The 20,502-nt window shown below is 34.8% G+C and overlaps 2 protein-coding genes across 4 annotated transcripts in view; both read right to left on the reverse strand.

The window, feature by feature from the left end:
* cyr (cypher) overlaps positions 1 to 20,502 on the reverse strand; it is a 77,770-nt gene that overhangs the window by 40,409 nt on the left and 16,859 nt on the right. The window contains exon 2 of one of the 3 annotated variants that reach the window (XM_074179818.1): positions 4,502 to 4,746. The exons of 1 other annotated variant lie outside the window; for it this stretch is intronic. In XM_074179818.1, coding sequence (XP_074035919.1) covers positions 4,502 to 4,733 — 232 coding nt within the window. In that variant the 5' untranslated portion in view covers positions 4,734 to 4,746. Of the gene's footprint in view, positions 1 to 1,535; positions 1,615 to 4,501; positions 4,747 to 20,502 lie in introns of those variants that run through there. One more of the 3 variants, XM_074179820.1, reaches the window with a different exon arrangement.
* LOC111508465 (15-hydroxyprostaglandin dehydrogenase [NAD(+)]) lies at positions 9,845 to 11,054 on the reverse strand. The gene has a single exon (XM_023163969.2). It carries the CDS (start codon positions 10,992 to 10,994, stop codon positions 9,927 to 9,929), a length of 1,068 nt encoding a protein of 355 aa, XP_023019737.1. The 5' UTR covers positions 10,995 to 11,054; the 3' UTR covers positions 9,845 to 9,926.

A 20,502-nucleotide genomic window follows, 5' to 3' on the forward strand; every position in this document is an offset into this window, starting at 1 on the left:
CACTTGGCTGCACCGCGCTGATGAGGCCAATAGCCAGAAACACGTGTCCGCGGTTTGCCCCCCTTTTTTGAGTGTTGTGTCCACAAGTTGTTTAATTTTTTATATATATACATATATATATATATTATATATATAACATATATATATATATATATATATATATATATATATATATATATATATAATATATATTATATATATATTTATATCTTATATATAATATATCTTATATATTTTGGTTTTTAACTGACTTATGATGAATTTTCAATGAGACGACCCTTTAACGGCAAACCTTGGTTCAACAAAAATTACGAGCAAAATGTCGCCTCCAAAAATCTCGCCGACCGGCAGTGACGCAAAAATCCCAGTGGCGAAAACCGAACTAGGTTTGTTATTGCTCGCAATAGTTGCAAACTCAGGATAAATGAGAGCAAAGAACTTCACAATCAGACAATTAGGAATAAACTGCTTGCCAATCCCAACTGGTCTAGATCCTTCTGGTCGGTAGCTGAAGCTGTTAATCAGAACTTTACAAAATCCACAATTCCACCACTAACACAAGCGGATGATTCAATTGCAACAACAGCCATGGAAAAGCAAATCTACTAGCTAAACAATTTGCGTCCCACTCCACAGTCAATTTTATGGGAAAGGCACCACACAATTACTTATCGATAGCGTCTAGTCAGGCGAATATTGGAATTTTGGATATCTCTAGAAGACTTTCATCATCAAAGCTGGTGTTCCCCAGGGATCCAAATTGTCTCCAACCCTCTTTTTATTGTATATCAACGACTTATTGGATAAAACGAAGAATCCAAAATATTGCTTTGCTGACGACAACACACTTATTTCGTCGTTACATTTGGAATTCAGGATATCGGCTGCGGATCCACAGCTTCACCGCCAGTAGGAGATTGAATATCTTAATGAGGATATAGAAGTAATTTCCAATTGGGGTAAAAGTATCCACGTTCAATTCAATGCCACAAAAACCCAGTCATCGGTTTTTTCTAAAAAGATGAATGTTTCCGTACCAGATACAATAATGTTAGGACAGACAGTTCCGGTTTCTGCTCTGATAAGTTTGTTAGGGTTAAAATGTACACCAATATGTCTTGGCACAATCATGTAGCTGGAATTGCAAAGGATGCTTCTCAAAAGCTTGGAACACTGTTCCAAATCAGAAAACTATACACACCTCAGTAACTTTTGATGCTTTATAAAGCTCAGATCAGACCTACTTTGGAGTATTGTTCTCTTGTATGGAGCTCGCATACATGAAGCTGCTGGATTCCATTCAGCAAAACCAGTGATATAGATATTCTTGATGAACTGTGAACTCACATATGTATTCAAAACTGATTCGTAGTAACGTCATTAATAATAAGATTTGCCAGAATGGAATTATTCAATTTGTGTCAGATGTCAAACTCAATAACAAAAACAAAATTTTATCTATCCTCAGTTAGCACCGCAGTAATAATTTCCCAGCTTTTTTTGTACATCCTTACAAGATATTTGATAAAAATTACCAGCACTTTGTGAACTATAACTAACAAAATAAAGCAGAAATTAACAACTGACATAACATAACGTCAAATTCCGTTTCAAAACCAACCTCACCCTAGTTTTGAATCATCATGAATATGTATCAAATCATAGTTGATATGATGTCATCGTTTCAACGTCTGAATCACAGACGAATACGTGATTTGTGTGTATGTAGTTCTTACATAAGCTGTTGTTTACAGCATATCCATCTTGATTTTTTCGCAGGAATGATACAAGCTCTCCCGATTTTTTAAACTAGTTCGAACTTCGGAAACTTTATTTTCGATTGTTTGAAGGTGGTTGACAATGTTTCGTGGTGTATTCCATCAGTTCAGACTTCCATTGTCTAATATAATATAAATTGATTTGAAATACCTGAAAAAAATTAAAAAGATCAACCAAAAACAACAATTTTATTAAATAAAAAACTGAAATTACAAATTACATACAAGCAACAACCAAAAAAAAAATAAAAAATAGAAATATTAATAGAAGCTGAAAATTAAAAAATATCATTAACAAAAAATGAAAAATAAAAATTAAAAGATTCCAAACCAAATTACGTCACGACGTTTTGATTGTTAGTATCCACAATCGTCTTCGGGTGATAACTGGACTTATTCTTTCGAGACCTGAGATGCTTCAGAAAAGAAAATACACCAAGATCGTAAGAGACCCTACTGCATCAATTGAAAGGAAGTTGTACCAGACTTTGAAAAAACATCAAGTCTATTTTTCGGAAAAAGAGAGATCATCGCTAACACCGCACCACAATAAGCCCCCTCACTTGTATGGACCACCCAAAATCCACAAAAAGGATGTTACGCTCAGACCAATCATTAGCTCCAGAGATTCAGCCACTCAGAACTTGTTCAGATTTTTACTACCAATAATTAAGCCACTGCAAGGTAAAACATCATCTTTTGTGAAAAATTCGAGGCATTTCGTTGAACTAATAGGGGAAATCGAAGTCAAAGAGCAGGATCAACTGATCAGTTTCGATGTGGAAAGCCTCTACAGCAACGTTCCTTTCGAAGAAGCACTTCAAATCATACAGAAGAAGCTATCCGAAGATGGGGTCCTGAAAGATAGAACAAACTTACCGATACAAGTTATCATGGAATTACTAGGATGCTGTGTACAAAACTGCTACTTCCAACTGAAGGACGAATTCTTTACGCCATATGAGCCCACAAGAAGCTCCGAGTTTGGTTCAGATACGTAGACGACACCTTCATAATATGGAACCATGGGAATGCAGTACTGGACACTTTCCTGAAGTACATCAATAACGTAAGTCCTTCCATCACTTTCACAATGGTGAAGGAAGTCCGCAACGAATTGCCTTTCTTAGACGTTTTAGTGAAGAGGAGCGACACTAAGTGGGAAACATCTGTATATCGAAAACCCACTCACACAGGACAGTATCTGAACCAGAAATCCAACCACCATCAATCGACTAAGAGAGGAATCATCAAGACTCTACTAGACCGTGCTTTCGGGCTCTTTAATACAAAGGAAGGTCTCGAAAAGGAACTAGGCATCATCAAAAATGACCTTCAACGGAACGGTTACTCTAGAATTATCGGAAAGGATAAGAAGGATTGGGTCCAAGTATAACATCAGGACCTGCTTCAGATCTGGGAACACTATCCGTAGCAGCCTCACGAAAACTGGGCCACCAAACGCGGACTGCGATTCCAAGAATTACATTTACCGGATACCCTGCGAGTGCGGAGAATCATACATCGGTGAAACGAAGAGGCCATTGAAAGTTAGCATTGCTGAGCACAAGAAACACACACAGCGAGGAGAAACTAGAAAATATGGAATAGCAGAGCATGTTTGGACTCATCAACAGAACATCAAGTGGGCTCAAGCTGAAATCATCCACAAAGATGAACACTGGTTCAGGAGAATATTCTAAGAAGCCGCGTATATGTTGTCCAATAACGCATTTAGTCAAGCTAGCGTAGAGATACGTAACATATGGAAACCTTTAATCAAGCGAAAAACGACCAATTTCCGCCAAACGGTCATCTCCCGCTAAAACCAATGAAGCGGAAAGCGGAAAGAGGGGGTAGGTGAAAGGTGAAAGCACCCGAATGACCTATAAATAGTCAGATCTCGGAGTCCATTTATCACCAGAACACGATTGTGGATACTAACAATCGAAATGTCGTGACGTAACTTGGTTTGGAATCTTTTGATTTTAATTTTTCATTTTTTGTTAATAATATTTTTTAATTTTCAGCTTTTATTAATATTTCAATTTTTTATTTTTTTGGTTGTATGTTATTTCTTTGTAATTTTAGTGTTTTGTTTAATAAAATTGTTATTTTCGGTTGATTTTTTTCAGGGATTTCAAATCAATTATAGATAATGAAAGTCCGAACTGATGAAATTAATTTTTGATGTTTTACGTTGATTTGTGTTATTACTTTTATATTTGTTTTTGATATCTGAATTTGGTCCTTTTATATAAAAATTATTTTGTTTTGATTTTATTTTGTTGGAAATGTAAATTGGATGAAATAAGGGGGTCAATTTTCCTAATTTTCAACATATTTATTCAGGACTTTCGTTCACCTACATAAGAGTACTCTTTCAATCCTAAACTAGTTTCCACTACAACTTTGAGTTGAATTTCTCATGGAAAATAATGAAAACTGATGTCACTGCATCGAGATCGTTTTGCCCACAAGCCACAATGAGGAAAGTATAATACTGTTGGCTTCAACTTGATTCTCAATGGCCCATATTTATGTAAATCGAGAAAAAGTGATAAATCTACAAATCTTCAATTCATTTGAAAAATAATTATTATAACAGCGATAAAAATTTATACTTATTGATACTACCAAAATAAACAATGTATTTGTTTTAAGTTCACAACATGGACACCAGGGTGAGTATCGCTTATTTTGAATTCCCTGTCAGTGCTCACCTATTGTCTTGCATTCCTGAGCGAAGTCCTTTGCAAAAACTAAACCCTTGAAAGGGGACTGCATCGTTAGCGTTACGTTGAAATTGCGGGAATCGCATGTGAATCGTACGTCGGTGATTTTGTTAACGGCCACCTGTAACGGGTACCTCAAGCTTGGGGGAAAGGCTGACCGTAGAGGAAGTACCGACATGGATAGTATGTAGAGCAGGCCTATCTGATTTGGTGTGGACATAATTTCATTGGATCTGCAACACAATACATTCACTCTGTTAAAATCGAGCGGCGCAGCGCAGGAATGGGATAGCCCAGTGGCGGAGAAGCGATTGTTTCTCAGGAATTTTTTATTTATGACACAGTATAACAAATTCTGAGCTTTTCGTAGAGCGTGAAGGGTGATAATAACAGGTCTTACTGTTCATTCATAGGAAAGGGAGAGTTGATTGATACAAAAATGAAATACTAGTCAAGAGATATGTTTGAGTGTCTATAGATACACGTTAAGAAGCTATTGCAAAGAAAAACACGAGTCACGTCTCTGTAAAACTGTCTAGTGAAAATCTCACAATAAAGTGTTCCTTGAATAGATTTCTATGGGAGGAAATATGGGTTTTTCATCATTGAATTCATTATTTACTAATACAGGGTCTTCCAACAGAGACTTCCAAACTTTGACAATTGATAACGGCTAACGGCCAGTCTGTTTTGCCAAATCAATATTGACGGATAAAGCATTCAACAACACACACGTGCAAATAATAAAACTGTTTTATCAAAATGGGTCTCTTTGGGCAACGTACCCATTTTATGGTCACCATATTCGTCGTACTAGGAGGACTATTCGCAACGTGGTGGATACATTTGAGTCCAGTAGTTTATATATATATATATATATATATATATATATATATATATATATATATATATATATATATATACAGGCCGTATTTTTTAGAAGAGAATAGAATAGAAGTTTATTTATACTGAACAACAAACAGAATGGTTTCCACTTACATGATGTACAGTTTTTTCAAAAGTTCCTTACATATAGTATTCATTGAGTACCATTGATACAGTTAAAATCGATATAAAATATAACAATATAAAACAATGAATACTAAAATGACTGTATAAAGATTCAGACACATTTGAGCATTCGGAGGAGTGTTCCCTCTGTAATACTGAATAAGTATATCCAGTTCACAGTTCCTCGCCATTTTGTTAACTGTTTCGAGACATTGTTGAAGAGGAGACAAATTGTTTGAGATACGAAATAGATTATCTCTTCTTCTCAGTCTTACGTCAGGTACAATAAAATCAATAGTGTAGAGAATTTCAGGTACTTTCAGTTTTCTTCCGAGGACTCACGGCGGTCTTTCAATGGTTGTATGTTAAATTTTTGTAATTGGCTAGAATACGATATAAATAAAGGCCAAACATTGTGTTTTCTGAAAAAGAGTGTTCTTAATAATCGTTTCTGGACTTTTCGGAATATAAAAAGGTCTTTGGATTCCAAATGACAAAACCATATTCCAGCTTAGAACCAACAATGGAGTTAAATAGTAACAAACAAGTATCGTGATTGAATTCACGGCTAGATCTTAAGACAAAGCTCATTTTTCTGTAACATTCATATACTAAGTGTTCAATGTGCCGAGAGAAACTGAACACACTAGTAAAAATGATGATTAATGAAATAGTCCTTGATAGTAGGTGCATTTAGCTTCGTTGGGAGATAGGTCAGATACTGAAAAGTAAGTAGATAGATTATTGAGATCATCTTGAAGCTTTCAATTCTTCTAAACAGCTTGAGATCATCGGCATATAGGAGAAATTGAGAATGCCCCATATACCGAGAAATGTCATTAAACAAATAACACGAAAAGGAGAGGTCCCAAAATCGAGCCCTGCGGAACTCCCGAAGTAGCGGTGAATTTGAAGGAAGATACGTTGTTGAACTGTACGAATTGTATTCTGTTGGATAGATAGCAGTGAAAGAAATCAAGTGTGTTGTTTGGGAAGCCGAATGCTTTTCATTTCAGGATCAAAACCTCGTGGTTAACTCTGTCGAATGCCTTGGCCAAGTCAGTGTATATAACGTCTATTTGATAGCCATTTTCTATTCCTTTCGTAACAAAGTTACTAAATGCGCATAAATTGGTAATGGTAGATTTATTACGAATAAAGCCATGATGTTGGTCGATTATTACTGAGTCCACGTGATTGTATACTTGATTGTATATTACCCGTTCGAATATCTTCGACAAAGCTGGCAAAAGTGTTATGGGTCTGTAGTTTCTTACATTGTTTTTATTGGTACTTTTGTGTATGGGGGTAACTTTGCCAATTTTGAGAAAGCTTGGAAAACGATTTTCTTTCAGAGAAAGATTGAATATCAATGTCAGTGGTTGCTTCAACAAGTAACAGTAAGCCTTGGAAAAGTAGGCTGGAATGCCATCGATTCCAATGGCTGCTTTGGGTTTCAGTGTCTTAATAGCATTTTCAACCTCTTGTTCCTTGATATCACCAATTTCAATGATACCTAGATCATACTCAGGAACTAGTGTGGGGTTTACCGGCACACCGCTATTCGTGAAAGTTGATTTGAAGAAAGTAGCAAAACCGTCTGCAATATTCTTATCATTGAATAATTCATCATTATCATAAGTGCATCTGTTAGCAACAGCACAGTTTTTTCGACGTTCCTTGATATAAGCCCAGAATTTTTTGGGATCGCTCTGTAAGTCTCCCTCTATTTCTTTCATATAGAATTCATAATACAAATTATGCGAACGTTTCACAGCCATTCTGAATTCTTTGTATTTTCTTTATAATAATAATATTTTTTTGACTTTTTTTTCATCATTTTGAAAAAGTGTTCTTTCAATTTAATTTTGTGCATGAGTTCTTTTGAGAACCATGCGGGAAATCGATTCTGGATGAAATTTTTTTTTCCAAGCATTTCTCATAATATTTTTTGAACTACCGCCTCCATTTTCAATAATATCAAAAAATGAAAAAAAACTTTTTGCTTCATTTCATGTGCTTTATAATCTGGGAGAACACATTTTTAATGCAACGTTTCGTTCATTGAATTTCATCATCAATATGTATTTTTTTAATACGGACCTGTATATTTTTCATATATTTTCGTAGTCATTATAATTACAAATTTGCTGACATATCACAACATATGTATTTCTCGATGTTTCTTCCCGAAACCACATCATCAATATTCTATCATTTAACTTTTTTTATTCAATAAAACCATAACGGAATGCCTCACAATACATTTTTTAGGTTACCGTCTCACGCGATATCGCATCAAATGTTCAAATTGTCTTCCATCATTTCTTAAACAAATACTTGCTCTAGAAATAATGTGCTTGTGGCAGTTCTCTAACATCTGTGGAGTGATAGCGATGCAGGCACTCCTTATTGAATCTTTCAATTCTTCAATATTTTCAAAATTTGTTCTGAATACTTGATCTTTTATGAAGCCCCACAACGAAAATTCTACAAGAGAAAGGTCCGGTGAACGTGTGGCCATTCAATAGAACCATTATTTCCTATCCACCTTCCTGGATGTGTGGAGCTTCAACGTGTTGGAAATACTCATATTTTTTTATGAAGCTAAGTGGTAAATCTTCTAATAACTCAATTAGAGTCCCTGATAAGAAATCCAAGTATAATCCTCCGATCAGAGATGTTTCAAAAAAGTGGGGGCCAATAATTTCATTATCTAGAACACCAAGCCATACGTTAACACCATATCTCTCTTGAAAATTGGTAACTTTATGTAAATATTCATTTTCTTGTCGCCAATGATAATGTATATTCTTGTTGAACCATCCTTCATTGGTAAATGTACTTTCATCACACCACATTTTTTTTACAAATTTCATTATCTTTGCGAAATTTTCTAATGAGCCATCTACAAAAAACTTTTCTCCTGTTGAAGTCCGTTAAACGCAAATGATGAACTTTCCTGACTTGATAAGGCTTGAATTTATTTTTCTTTAAAATTTTCCGAATTATGAGCAACCTCCCTCAGAGATACTTCCTTATTCTTAATTTTTTTATTTTCCATAAATCCTAAATCAAATAAATGTCTATGATTAGGTTGTCGTCGTTCAGGATACAATTCCTGATACATTGCCAGAGATTTGGTAGTATTCTTCAAACATCTCAAATATACAAAAAGCATATCCACTTTTTAGTCATTGGAAAAATTCATGTTTCTCCCTTAAAATCGCAAAACGATTCATGTATTTCATGGCTTACTTCAAAAAAAGAAATTATCGCTTATCATGTTTCTCGTTAATACAGTATTTTTATTAGTTAATTCTTGTTGATATCCTCATTTTCTGAACAGAAATTTTTGGGTAGCTACAATTTTTCAAAAGACATTTGGAAATTATGAATGGCTTGGTATTGATACAAAGATTATTGGTCTCTCTTTTTCAAGACGACCCTGACAGAAATTTAGTTGGATTTCAGCGAATACAAATATTCATAAACTCAATCAACGACATTATCGACAGGAGAACTCTGGATTTCAGTAACCTTCGGAAATTCGAGCTCTTAATAAAAAATGATAGTGATGATGTGGTTTCGGGAAGAAACGTCGGGAAATATAGATGTTGTGATATATCAACGAATTTGTAATTATAATGACTACGAAAATGTATAAAACAATATACAGGTCCGTATTTAAAAAACATATTGATTATGGAATTCAATGAACGAAACGTTGCATTGAAAAATGAGTACACCTAGATTATAAAGCACATGAAATGAAGCAAACAGTTTCTTTGTCATTTGAGCAAAAAAATAAAATCTGTCATTTTCAGTTTTTTGCAAATATCTCACAAACCGTTGATGATTTTATGGATCTGAAAATACCATTGTGTTGCATCCCTGAAAAGGTAACTTGTTCCATTTAACGGTCCTTGTACGACCTACCGTTACCGAGATAGCAATAGTGGTATCAGCTAAAAAAAACGGCCTGTATATATACAGGGTGTCCCATATAAAACTCCGCGGGCCAATATCTAAAAAATGAAAAAGAATACAAGGCTGAATTTCAGAATTTAATGCAGAATTCAAAAACCAATTGAAAATACTGGTTTACCATTAAAAAAAAAATGGCGTCGGTGTCGCGACGCCCTAACGGATGACGCCTAGTTCTGAATCTCTACGTAAATAAGAGGACCCTTTGACACCAAAATTGACACCAATTATCTAGGCACTAGGTTTTTAAGAGTAGTCCATCTGTCCCTTTTGGGAATCACTGCTTCAAAGGATTGAAACAGCATGAGAAATTTGCACAACAATGAAATAATATCAAATTGGAAATATAATTTATTGATAACAGAATAGAAATCACACCACAATTTCATACCAAAATGATACAAGACGAGCAGATTCACTTGCAAGTATTATTTTGTCTCCTACAAGGATTATCTCTATCGCAAGGAGCTTTCTTCACTTCTTTTTCGCATTTATCCTTCTTCTTCTTGGGCACTTTCACTTTGCAGGGGTTCTCTTTACCACAATCACCAGCTGTTCCTCCAGGTCTGGTACTAAGTCTTAAAGTTCTTCTATCTGGAATCCGTGCTTTATAAAAATCTTTTCCTTCTGAAACCCATACGCTGCCATTTTCGGCATCTTCTAGCATAGTGAGTAATCCTTTGCCGATCTCCGAAGGGTCTTGTGACGTTAATCTGCGAATACTACGAGCTCCATCTGAAGCGAGATCTTTAAATTCTGGTAGACCATCTTTTCTATTTTTGGTTGTATTTGTAATGCTGGGACACAAGGTCATAACTTTCACCTTGGATCTGTCGTAAAAGTACTTATCTCCCATCGATCTGGAGAAACCTATACCGAAATGCTTGGTGCCAGAGTAAATAGGAGAGGCAAAGAAAGGCTGCAGACCCAATATGGAAGAAACATTGATGATGTAACCTCCCTTTCCTCCACTTTGGGCACCCATGTATTTAAATCCTAACAATGTACCTCTTACTAAACCATTGAGGTTGACATACATAGTCTTATCCCATTCTTCGTCTATATCAGCATTGTTGACGACGAAGTCAATTTTGTTGAATTTTTCTTTAACGGTCTTGAATAGTTTTTCCAGATCTGACTTCTTACTGATGTCGCATGTTTGGAAGAACGCTCGTGGTTCTCCGTATTTTTCGTTGAGTTTACACACGGCTTCTTTGCAATCTTCAGTTTTAGCATCTCCAAAAATAACTGCTTTGGTGCCAACATCCAATAGTCCTTCGGCAATGTTATATCCTATTCCTCGTACTCCACCAGTGATGAGTGCTACTTTACAAACGACGGATTTTTTGGAATAGGGGGTTTTCGAAAACAGAGCTGGATGGTGTTTGGTGTTATGGTTGATGGTATTCACTCGGGGAGAGTGGCGACCCACATACTTCAAGGGTATTCGCGATGTGGGTCTGATATTTGAAACTAGAGACATTCTCACGAAAATTTTTAATCATTTCTGACAGGTTGAAATTTGACAGTAGAAATTTGTTGCCTACTTGCGATTTTAGTATCCAATCAATCATTATTACAGGGAGACTCAAAACTAGTAAGGAAACCTCTTTCGGTGAGCATTTTATCAACCAATTTGACGTTGTCAATTACCAATATAGGTTTCTTCAATCTAACCCCACTCATTCACATTTTACATCCAATTCCACGGTCGTTCTATAAGATATTTTGAGCGTCACTATTTTATATTCTAGTTCAAAAACTATGGAAAATTATGAATAGGGTGGCATTCCATTGTTAATTTCACCCACAGTGATTATGATTTGAACCAAGTTGCGTAAACAAATAATTCAAACGTTATAATTAATTTAGTGATGCAAAATGACAGGACTTCCTTTCTTGCAAATATCTTAAAAATTATTCCCGATAATTAAAATTTCTGAAAAGACCTTTGAAGAGCAGAAAATTTATCAAAGAAGAGTCTCTTCCGAACCGGTAGAATCAATATTTTTAGTTTCAATAGGCATGATGACAGTAAGTAAGAATCACTAAAATGATGTATTTATTTAATGAAATCCTATTATTAAAACAAGCATTTATCATATTATGAAACCAGAAAACATGGCCATTAACGCCAATAAGAGCGAATTACGCCACGTTAGAGAAAACAAATAAATATGACATTGTAAAATACAACAAGCACATCGACGCTTGTTTTATTCTTTTTATGACTTAATATTGCTTTCTTTTGTTGTGTTGTTGAATCAAAAGTGAAACAATGTGAGCCATATAACCCTGATTTATAAAGGCAAACAGCGGTAATGAGCCTCGAATCGATTTGTTGATGATGGGAGAGTTTCTGGCATCAAACAAAGACTTTTGTTCGGCAAAATTCAGAAATGTTATAAAACTTTCCTGTAAGTAATAATCTTTCGAAAACAAATGATAAAAATAAGTCCAAAGTCTTTGAAATATATCTACTTGTAGTTTAATATTGGGGGTTATGCTATTGAAATTATATTTCTAAAACAATGACCTTATCACATAGTTATACATTGATTTATTTATAGCGCTGATGCAATAAGTTATGTACAATTAACCGCGAAGGAAATCTGTGCACACTAAAAGGTTACATAACAAGGGTGAGAAACTTTTGAGATGAAACCTAACCTCAAAAAAGTTTGTTCATTATCGAATTTAATCCTCGACCAATCTATAAACTTAGGTAAAATACTTACAACAACTTCCGTTGAATCGCGATCAGTTCCTGAACTGAACACGACGGCGATAACCATCACCGCATTCCCAATTTCTATTTGTCGCCGTAACATGACTTCAAATTTAATTTTATGACTCTTTAGATATTCATAAAACTCTGTTATCCAATACGAACCACCAATTTTTCAGTCCACGTGGACTATTTCGCAGCTGGTTCATTTCTATGTATTGGTTTTCTTGACCTTTGTTCTTCGTTGAAGAATATATCGGAGTAGAAAATAACGGCTAGCCCAGAGGCTAACAACATCGAATTATTATTCAACAAGAATGTATTTAGAAGCAATAGAAATACGCATAGCTACACCAAGAGAATTTCATCAGAAAGAAAGAGAGAACGCTGTGAAGGTAGCTTGGTGGGTTGACGTGGGAGGTTTGCTTCACTCACTCAATCCTCTGGTTTGTGAACCGGTGCCGGTGGTTCGAACCGCAAGGTTGGACGATCGATTTTCACTTCCTATCGTCCAACCAGTGTTAGGAATCACACTTTAAAAGGTAAAACCTTGTTGGTCCTTAGCTCGCACAAGTTTAGACTTCTGAGAGTTGTCGTTCGAAGGGGGGGGGGATCATCTGATTAACGGAAAAACAGATTTGAACAGAACAGATAACAGGTCTGTCAAAGATCTTGCACACAACGTTGAAAGGCGTCAAAATGAGCCAAATCGCGCGGAAAGAACGCGCGAACCCGCCAATATTCAAATGTCATTTGAAAATTGATGGAAAAAAATAAAAACTGTCGGGGATGTGACTTGCCCCAAGATTGAACCCGGGACCTCTGGCATTCTAGCCCAAAGTGCTAAGCACTACTACAAAAAGCTGCTTAAAAGTTTGTATGACATAAAGATATTTGAGTTTCCAATCACTTCCATTTTGTTGTCTAGTAACAAACTGTCGAAAAATATCAATTTTTTCGCTAGGTTTCCATGTTTTCATTTTTATTTTTTTTGCCAGAAACTATGTTCTGAAAGAAACTGTCACTTGAAATTTTGACGTTTGAGAACAACATATTTTGAAGTAGAAAATTCTCAAAGATCACTTGCTCACTTGTGGCCTCAAGGAAGTGACTTATGAATCTGGTCAATTGTGATTGATTCAAATATATAATTATTTTGGCTACTTACCAAAAAAACGATGAAATGATGGACTATTTTTCTCAAAAGTAATGGAAAATCAATTATTGCTTGTGTTTCTCCAGGATACATGAAAGGAATCGCTATGTCTAATCTCACCAAAAATTATTGACACTTCTGAAATGTGGCTACGAAACGTTGAAGATTGTAAAACACTAGTAGTATCAATGTCAGTCATATTTCCGAAAGGTTCCGGGAAATTTTTGGATATCCTGATATTTGCTTGATATCAGCAACGTTTACATAACGTCTCTTATTTTAATTAGATAATTGTTCTCGAAAACAATGTAAATAATCTTGGTATCCAAACATGCTCATATAGCACGTATCGTTTGATCGTGCTGTGCCTGGCTAACGGTACCAAAAAGTAAGTATAATTTGGCCGGCGGTCAAGGTCAACCAAACGATTTGCGTTATTCAACTTCTCGTTGTGATTTTCTTTAGGTCACTGTGTAATGTATATCAATTATGTTAGTTCTACAAGCCACGAACATTTCAAATATGGCTAACTGTTTTTGTACGGTTGTTTTTAGGTCTTCGTCATTATGAATTGTAACGATCATATTGTGAGGTGGATGTTGGTAATTGGTATAGTGGCGCAGATGTTTTTATGAGATATTCGCTGTCAGTTTTAATTATTGAAATACTACAATTACAGTTATTATTAAATTTATATTTCGGTTTAAAATGTTATTTAATCGATCAAGACCTTCGAGGTCATTTTCGAACTAGTCGTTTCAACCCATCAACATGACTGAAATTAATGAGGTAATAGTATTAGTATTAGACAATTTCGACGTTCATAGATTTTTTCTCCTATGACAACGGATCAACAAAAAATGTAATTGTCACATCTAATAATACAGGATTCTTGAGCCTAAGAATAGACGATGATAACAAACTGCCCTATCAGACAAAGATAGATGTAGAATAGAACTGAACGATACTTGATGAAAATCCATATTGAAAAACTAATTATTACAGGTTGTTGTATAATTTTTACTATAAAGGGTTTTACAAAAACCGCGACACGTGTTTCGCTATACAATATCTTCCTCAAGCATAAACTGAGAGTTACTTCTAAATCACAACCATGTTATTCTAACCTATTACCTACTCGTCTGCCTAAATAATGAATCTACCTGAAAAGGTCAGGTATGAATTCATTGAATATATCAACAACTTTTTCGAAAGTAAAATAGTTCGAATTGAAGGAGTTATATTTTTTAGGAGTGATTAATTTTTGGGAAAGAAAGTTTTTGGCTTTCTACTACTCCAACTTGATACAAAAAAAGAAGGATGAGGGAGTCTTCCAAAGAAAGGAAGGAAGTAACTGTATACATGGATGTGTAGATCATGCAAAGAAGTAACTTTCAGACACAAACTGAAAGAAAGTCCTCCTGAAACAGCTACTTTCATATAAACATCGAATTATACGGAAGAAAAAATTCTTTCGAAACAAATACTTCTATATGAACACTGAATTGTACGGAAGATACTTTTCTCTACTCAGTTTGTATTTCAAACATCGGTGTATACCAGTGAGGATGGCAGTGTTCTATGTAAGTGCAATTTGTTACCATTCATTTAAAGTAGAACTCATGTGAATGATATCTGATTTTTATTCCACAACGAATGTTTGAAATAAACAATTCAGTGTTCATATAGAAGTATTTGTTTCGAAAGATTTTTTTCTTCCGTATAATTCAATGTTCATATGAAAGTAGCTGTTTCAGGAGGACTTTCTTTCAGTTTGTGTCTGAAAGTTCCTTCTTTGCATGATCTACACATCCATGTATACTGTTACTTCCTTCCTTTCTTTGAAAGACTCCCTCATCCTTCTTTTTTTGTATCAAGTTGGAGTAGTAGAAAGCCAAAAACTTTCTTTCCTAAAATAGTTCATTGTCACAACATAAGTTCTTTGACAAATTTGTCAATCTCACGAACGCCATTTTCACAGAACATGAAACTCGTCTATTAGAAAAAGGTCTTAATTACAATATAAAACCCAACATAAATTCGACAAATTTAGAAGTTTCGGGAATTGATACAGATATGTCGTTGATGGGGACATGTTACGCCAATAAAAATATTACTGCAGAAATTTTAAAATCTGAAAAGATGCATAAAGGTAGGTTCAATTCGGAATTGAAACTAGTGAAATCCATAAAAGAAAATTCGGCAGAAGATAACATTGTTTTTACGCGAACTGATAAAGGCAAAACGGTCATAGCCATGAACAAAGAAGAATACGTGGAGACGACTTTAGACTTTCTAAATACTTGCATGTACGATAGTCTCAGAAACGACCTCACCCATTTATATCAGAAAGAAGTCAAGGAAACTTTGAAAAATATTCATTGTGTCATGGATGAAACGTAAAAATTCCGATCGTTAGTCATGAACACAACCACCTAAATTGTATTCGTTGATTAAATTACACACAGATAACTACCCGATAAGACCAGTAGTTTCTTTCGTCACAGCTCCTTCAGTTAAAATATCCGAAAAACTCATTACAATTATTGAAAACCACATCAATTTCGATGCAAAGAATCTGTTTCCCAGTATTCCTCCGAATGAAACGATTACTCTGGTGAAGGATCTATTGGATGAAAACTCTATCAATCCGGTAGTGAGAAATGAAATATTAGACTTGCGTACGGTGTGTTTGTCACAGAATTACTTTCAATTCAATGAAACTTTTTACCCATCCTGCGAAGGTTTCATAATGGCAAACCAACTTAGTCGTATTCTGGCAGAGATTTTCATGGACGATTCAGAGGGAAGTAACAGTAACTCACTGGTAAGAAGTTTCGTGTATTGGTATAGATATGTGGATGATATCCTAGTATGTTCCACAGGAACGAATAGATAGTTGACTAACTTTTTGTTTGAAGTTCATCAATTCTCTCCATCCTTGTATCACATTCACAATGGAAATGGAACAGGACGACTCTATACATTTTTTGGACTCGACAATAACAAAAGTTAACAACAAACATGATTTTTCAATTTATCGAAAACCGGCGCATACATATATTATCATTCATAATTCGTCCACTCACCCTTATCGGCATAAGGTAGCAGCTTTCAACAGTATGATCCACAGACTGATAAATGTGCCCTTGTCAGAGGCGGATTTCAATAAGGAACTGAATATAATAAAGCAAATAGCCGTCAGCAATGATTGCGATAGCGGCCTAATTCATTCTTTATTATCAGAAAAGATATATAGTCAAGCTTTGAAAGAAGTTTACCCAATTCGAAGAGAAGAGGATAAAAGTTATATAATCTTAACCTACTTAGGCCAACCCACTACAAATATTTCAGATATTCTGCACAGCAGAAGTGTAAATACTGCTTTCAAAACCAACAACAACTTAGGCATGCACATTAAGAATAACAAAGATAAAAGTTCAGTTTCAGAAAAATCAGGAGTGTATAAATTATCGTGTGGGTCATGTCCGATGTTTTATATGGGTCAAACTGGGAGAGCGTTCAAAGCCCGCATAAAGGATCACAAATATAGTTTCCAGAATAGAAAAATAAATTCTACATATGCCAGACATTTAATCTCAGAGGGACATGAGTTCAACCATGAATACAAGCCCCTCCATTTCCAGAAGAAAGGTTTGAAACTTAACCTGTTGAAGAGTATGGAAATTAACAAATTCAAAAACTCTCAACATCTAATGAACGATCAAACTGAATTGAATAATTCGCCATTATTAAATCTGTTCATTTGCAGGTAAAAATAGTTAGGTATATTTACAGGTATACTTTCGAAAAATTTATTGATGTAGTTAATGAATTCATACCTGACCTTTTCAGGTAGATTAGGCAGAGTATAAAATGGTTGTAATTTAGAAGTAACTCTCAGTTTATGCATGAGGAAGCTATGCGAAACACGTATCGCGGATTTGATTGTTCAAATGTTATCACAAAAAGTACTTATTTGATTTGCACATAAATCATGGAAGCAAACCAAATATTTTTCAGTGATCATGGCTCCCTAGACAAAAGATGTTCACACCAAAATAAAACATTTGTATGTAAAATGGCGTGGCGACAGGCGTGATGAAGAATAACTCCGGAAGTCAACGTTGCATTTTTGTTTCGATTTGTTTTTAGGTGGATAGAAGCTTGACTTTGTTGAAATTGATAGTTGTGAAGTTTCTTTCGTTTGGGTAAACTTTATCAAAGGTCATTATAATTAGTTACAAGCTGAAAAATTGGCATATTACCCGTGCAGAAGCCGAGGCGGGTCGCTGGTACTTCCGCTGGTACTCCAGAATTCCATGAGTTTTTAACAGTCGAGATATTTGAACTACGATCTATAGACTGATATAAAGATAGATAATACTTTTACTTTTCACTCTCCGCGAGGTATTTATCGTTCATAAAAAAACCATGATTTCGAACAAGAGATGATTTTTTCCCACAGGAAACATACATAACCAACACAATGTAAATCCAAAACAATGAAGGAATCATTTTTAATTGTTTCCTCCATCATTTTGCCATCAATGGGTTTATGATTTACCGTTTAGGAGAATTCTCTTGTTTTTATTGTTCATTGTTTAGTATCCTTAATGAAGAGTTTAATAAAATTATAGCTGGATGTCAATAAATCGAAGAACTGGAAGTAATATACAATTTTAGTGGTATTTGAAATATTCATGTTTCCTGAAATGATATAGAATTTGAATCATTTCGTGATGAGATGACCACATACTTTTTTACTTGATAACTAAAACAAATATAAAGTTTTTCTTTGCTTTTGCGCAACAAAAAACGATCCTTTTTTCGATTGGATCGTCACGTGTGATGAAGTGAATCCACTACGACAACAAAAGATGTTCAGTACAGTCGTTGGACACCGATGAGCCACCCAGGAACCAAAGGCAAAAAATCTACCAAAAAAAATACCATGGCTACTGTATGGAGGTCAGCGATTGGTGTGATTTCTTATAACTTTCTACAACCGGGCCAAAACATCACAGCAGAGTCCTATTGTGAGGAAATCGTCAACGCTGGTGTTCTCCAGGGATCTATATTATCTCCAACTCTCTTTTTATTTTATATCAACGACTTATTGGAAAAAATACTAAGAATCCAAAATATCGGCTGTGGACGCACGTCTTCACCGTTAGCAGGAGGTTGCATATCTTGATGAGGATCTAGAACTATTTGGCAACGCCCTTGTATGTTATTTCTTTGTAATTTCAGTTTTTTGTTTAATAAAATTGTTATTTTCGGTTAATCTTTTCAATTTTTTTCAGAGATTTCAAGTCAATTTATATTATATTGGATAATGGAAGTCCGAACTGATGAAATACACCACGGAACATTGTCAACCACCTTCAAACGGACACCAATATATCTTGGCACAATAATGAATGAATGAATGATTTATTTGTTAGGAAGATCCCAATACACTAACATAGTAAGGTTATAGCACATATAGGTACACATAAATACATAATATATACAGAGTCACTTACTATCTATACTATTGTGATACCTTTCATATAATCAGTCAAATCTTTTTTGAATTGAAACAGGTTTTTATTATTCTTCACATTTTGGGGAAGTTTGTTATATTCAATGGGCCTTTATATAATAACATTTTCATGGAGTTTGATAAACTACATCGTGGCAGGTGAAAATTGTCATTTGGTCTAGTAGTGTAATTGTGAGTGGAATTTCTATAAATGATAAATTCTTCGAAATAAGAAGGTAGCATATGATTGGTTATCTTAAAAATAAATATCATTGCTGATCTATAATACCTTTCACGAATAGACATCCACTGTAATGCACTGAGCATAAAGCATACATATACTTGCATAACGATTACATCCAAGAACCACCCTCATTCCTCTGTTCTGTAACTTTTGCAGCGACATGATTTTATTTTGGTCAAAACTGTATAACAGCGTACTGCAATAATTAAAATGGGGCTGTATTATTGTATTATATACGGTTATTTTCGCATTTGTAGAAAGGTGTTTCGAAATTCTAGTGAAGAAATATAGCTTTTTTGAAATCTTTTTAGTCATATCGTTATAGTGTGCACCAAAAGACATACTGTTGTCCAACATAAAACCTAAATATTTGAATTCTTTCACAAATTCAAGTTTCTGACCATCAGCAACAGGGAAAGAGTATTTATATTTATTTGTTTATATTTGTAAGAGGTTGTTAGAATCATAGCTTTCGTTTTTGAAGTATTTAATTTCATTTTATTTTCCGAAAAATAATTCTCAATTTGATTTAGAGATGAGTTCATCTTTTCTATAGCTACTTTCAGGTCTTTATGTGCTATAGATAGCAACGTGTCGTCAGCAAATAAGTTGATAAAGTCACAAGTGTGGTATGTGTTTATGTCATTTATGTAAATCAAAAACAACAAGGGCCCCAGTACACTTCCCTGGGACACTCCGAACTTTGTAGTGACTGGATTGGATAATTCACTTTCAATCTTTGTGACTTGTTGTCGATCATTTAAAAAATCTTCAAACCAATTTAGCACAACCCCTTTAATCCCAACTAATTCTAATTTTTTTAAAGGATATTCCTGTCAATTGTCTCGAATACTCTTCGTAAATCAAGAAAAACCGCAACAACGTATTTTCCCTTATCAATTGATTGTATCCACTTAGTAACCGTCAGTTGTAGAGCGGTTTCACAAGAGAAATTCTTTCGAAATCCAGATTGGTTTTTTATTAGAATATTGTTCTTGTTAATATATTTCATTAGTTGATCATATACAGCCATTTCCAACAATTTCTCCATTCCCGGCAGTGTATTAATGGGACGATATTCACTTGATTTATTTGTGTTTGGAATTTTAGGTATCGGAATAATAGTACTGACTTTCAGTGTATTAGAAAATTGTCCGTACTGTAGGGAAATATTTACAAACTGCAATAGTACATGCCCAATGACACCAAAAGTATATTTTATAAATTTGATATCGACAATTTCTGCTCCAGATTTGTTTTCCAAGTTGTTGATTATTTTAGCAAGGTCTGCTATCTTTAGCTGCTGAAATTCAGAAAAATTAGACACTGCGTCATC

Source organism: Leptinotarsa decemlineata, unplaced genomic scaffold (genome assembly GCF_025532065.1).
Source record: "Leptinotarsa decemlineata unplaced genomic scaffold, Ldec_3_MD MMD2_tig00026282_RagTag_RagTag, whole genome shotgun sequence".
NCBI lineage: Eukaryota > Metazoa > Arthropoda > Insecta > Coleoptera > Chrysomelidae > Leptinotarsa > Leptinotarsa decemlineata.

What these genes read in the sequence shown, in the direction of transcription:
- LOC111508465 (XM_023163969.2), bottom strand. Translation starts at nt 10,994, where the DNA reads ATGTCTCTAGTTTCAAATATCAGACCCACATCGCGAATACCCTTGAAG.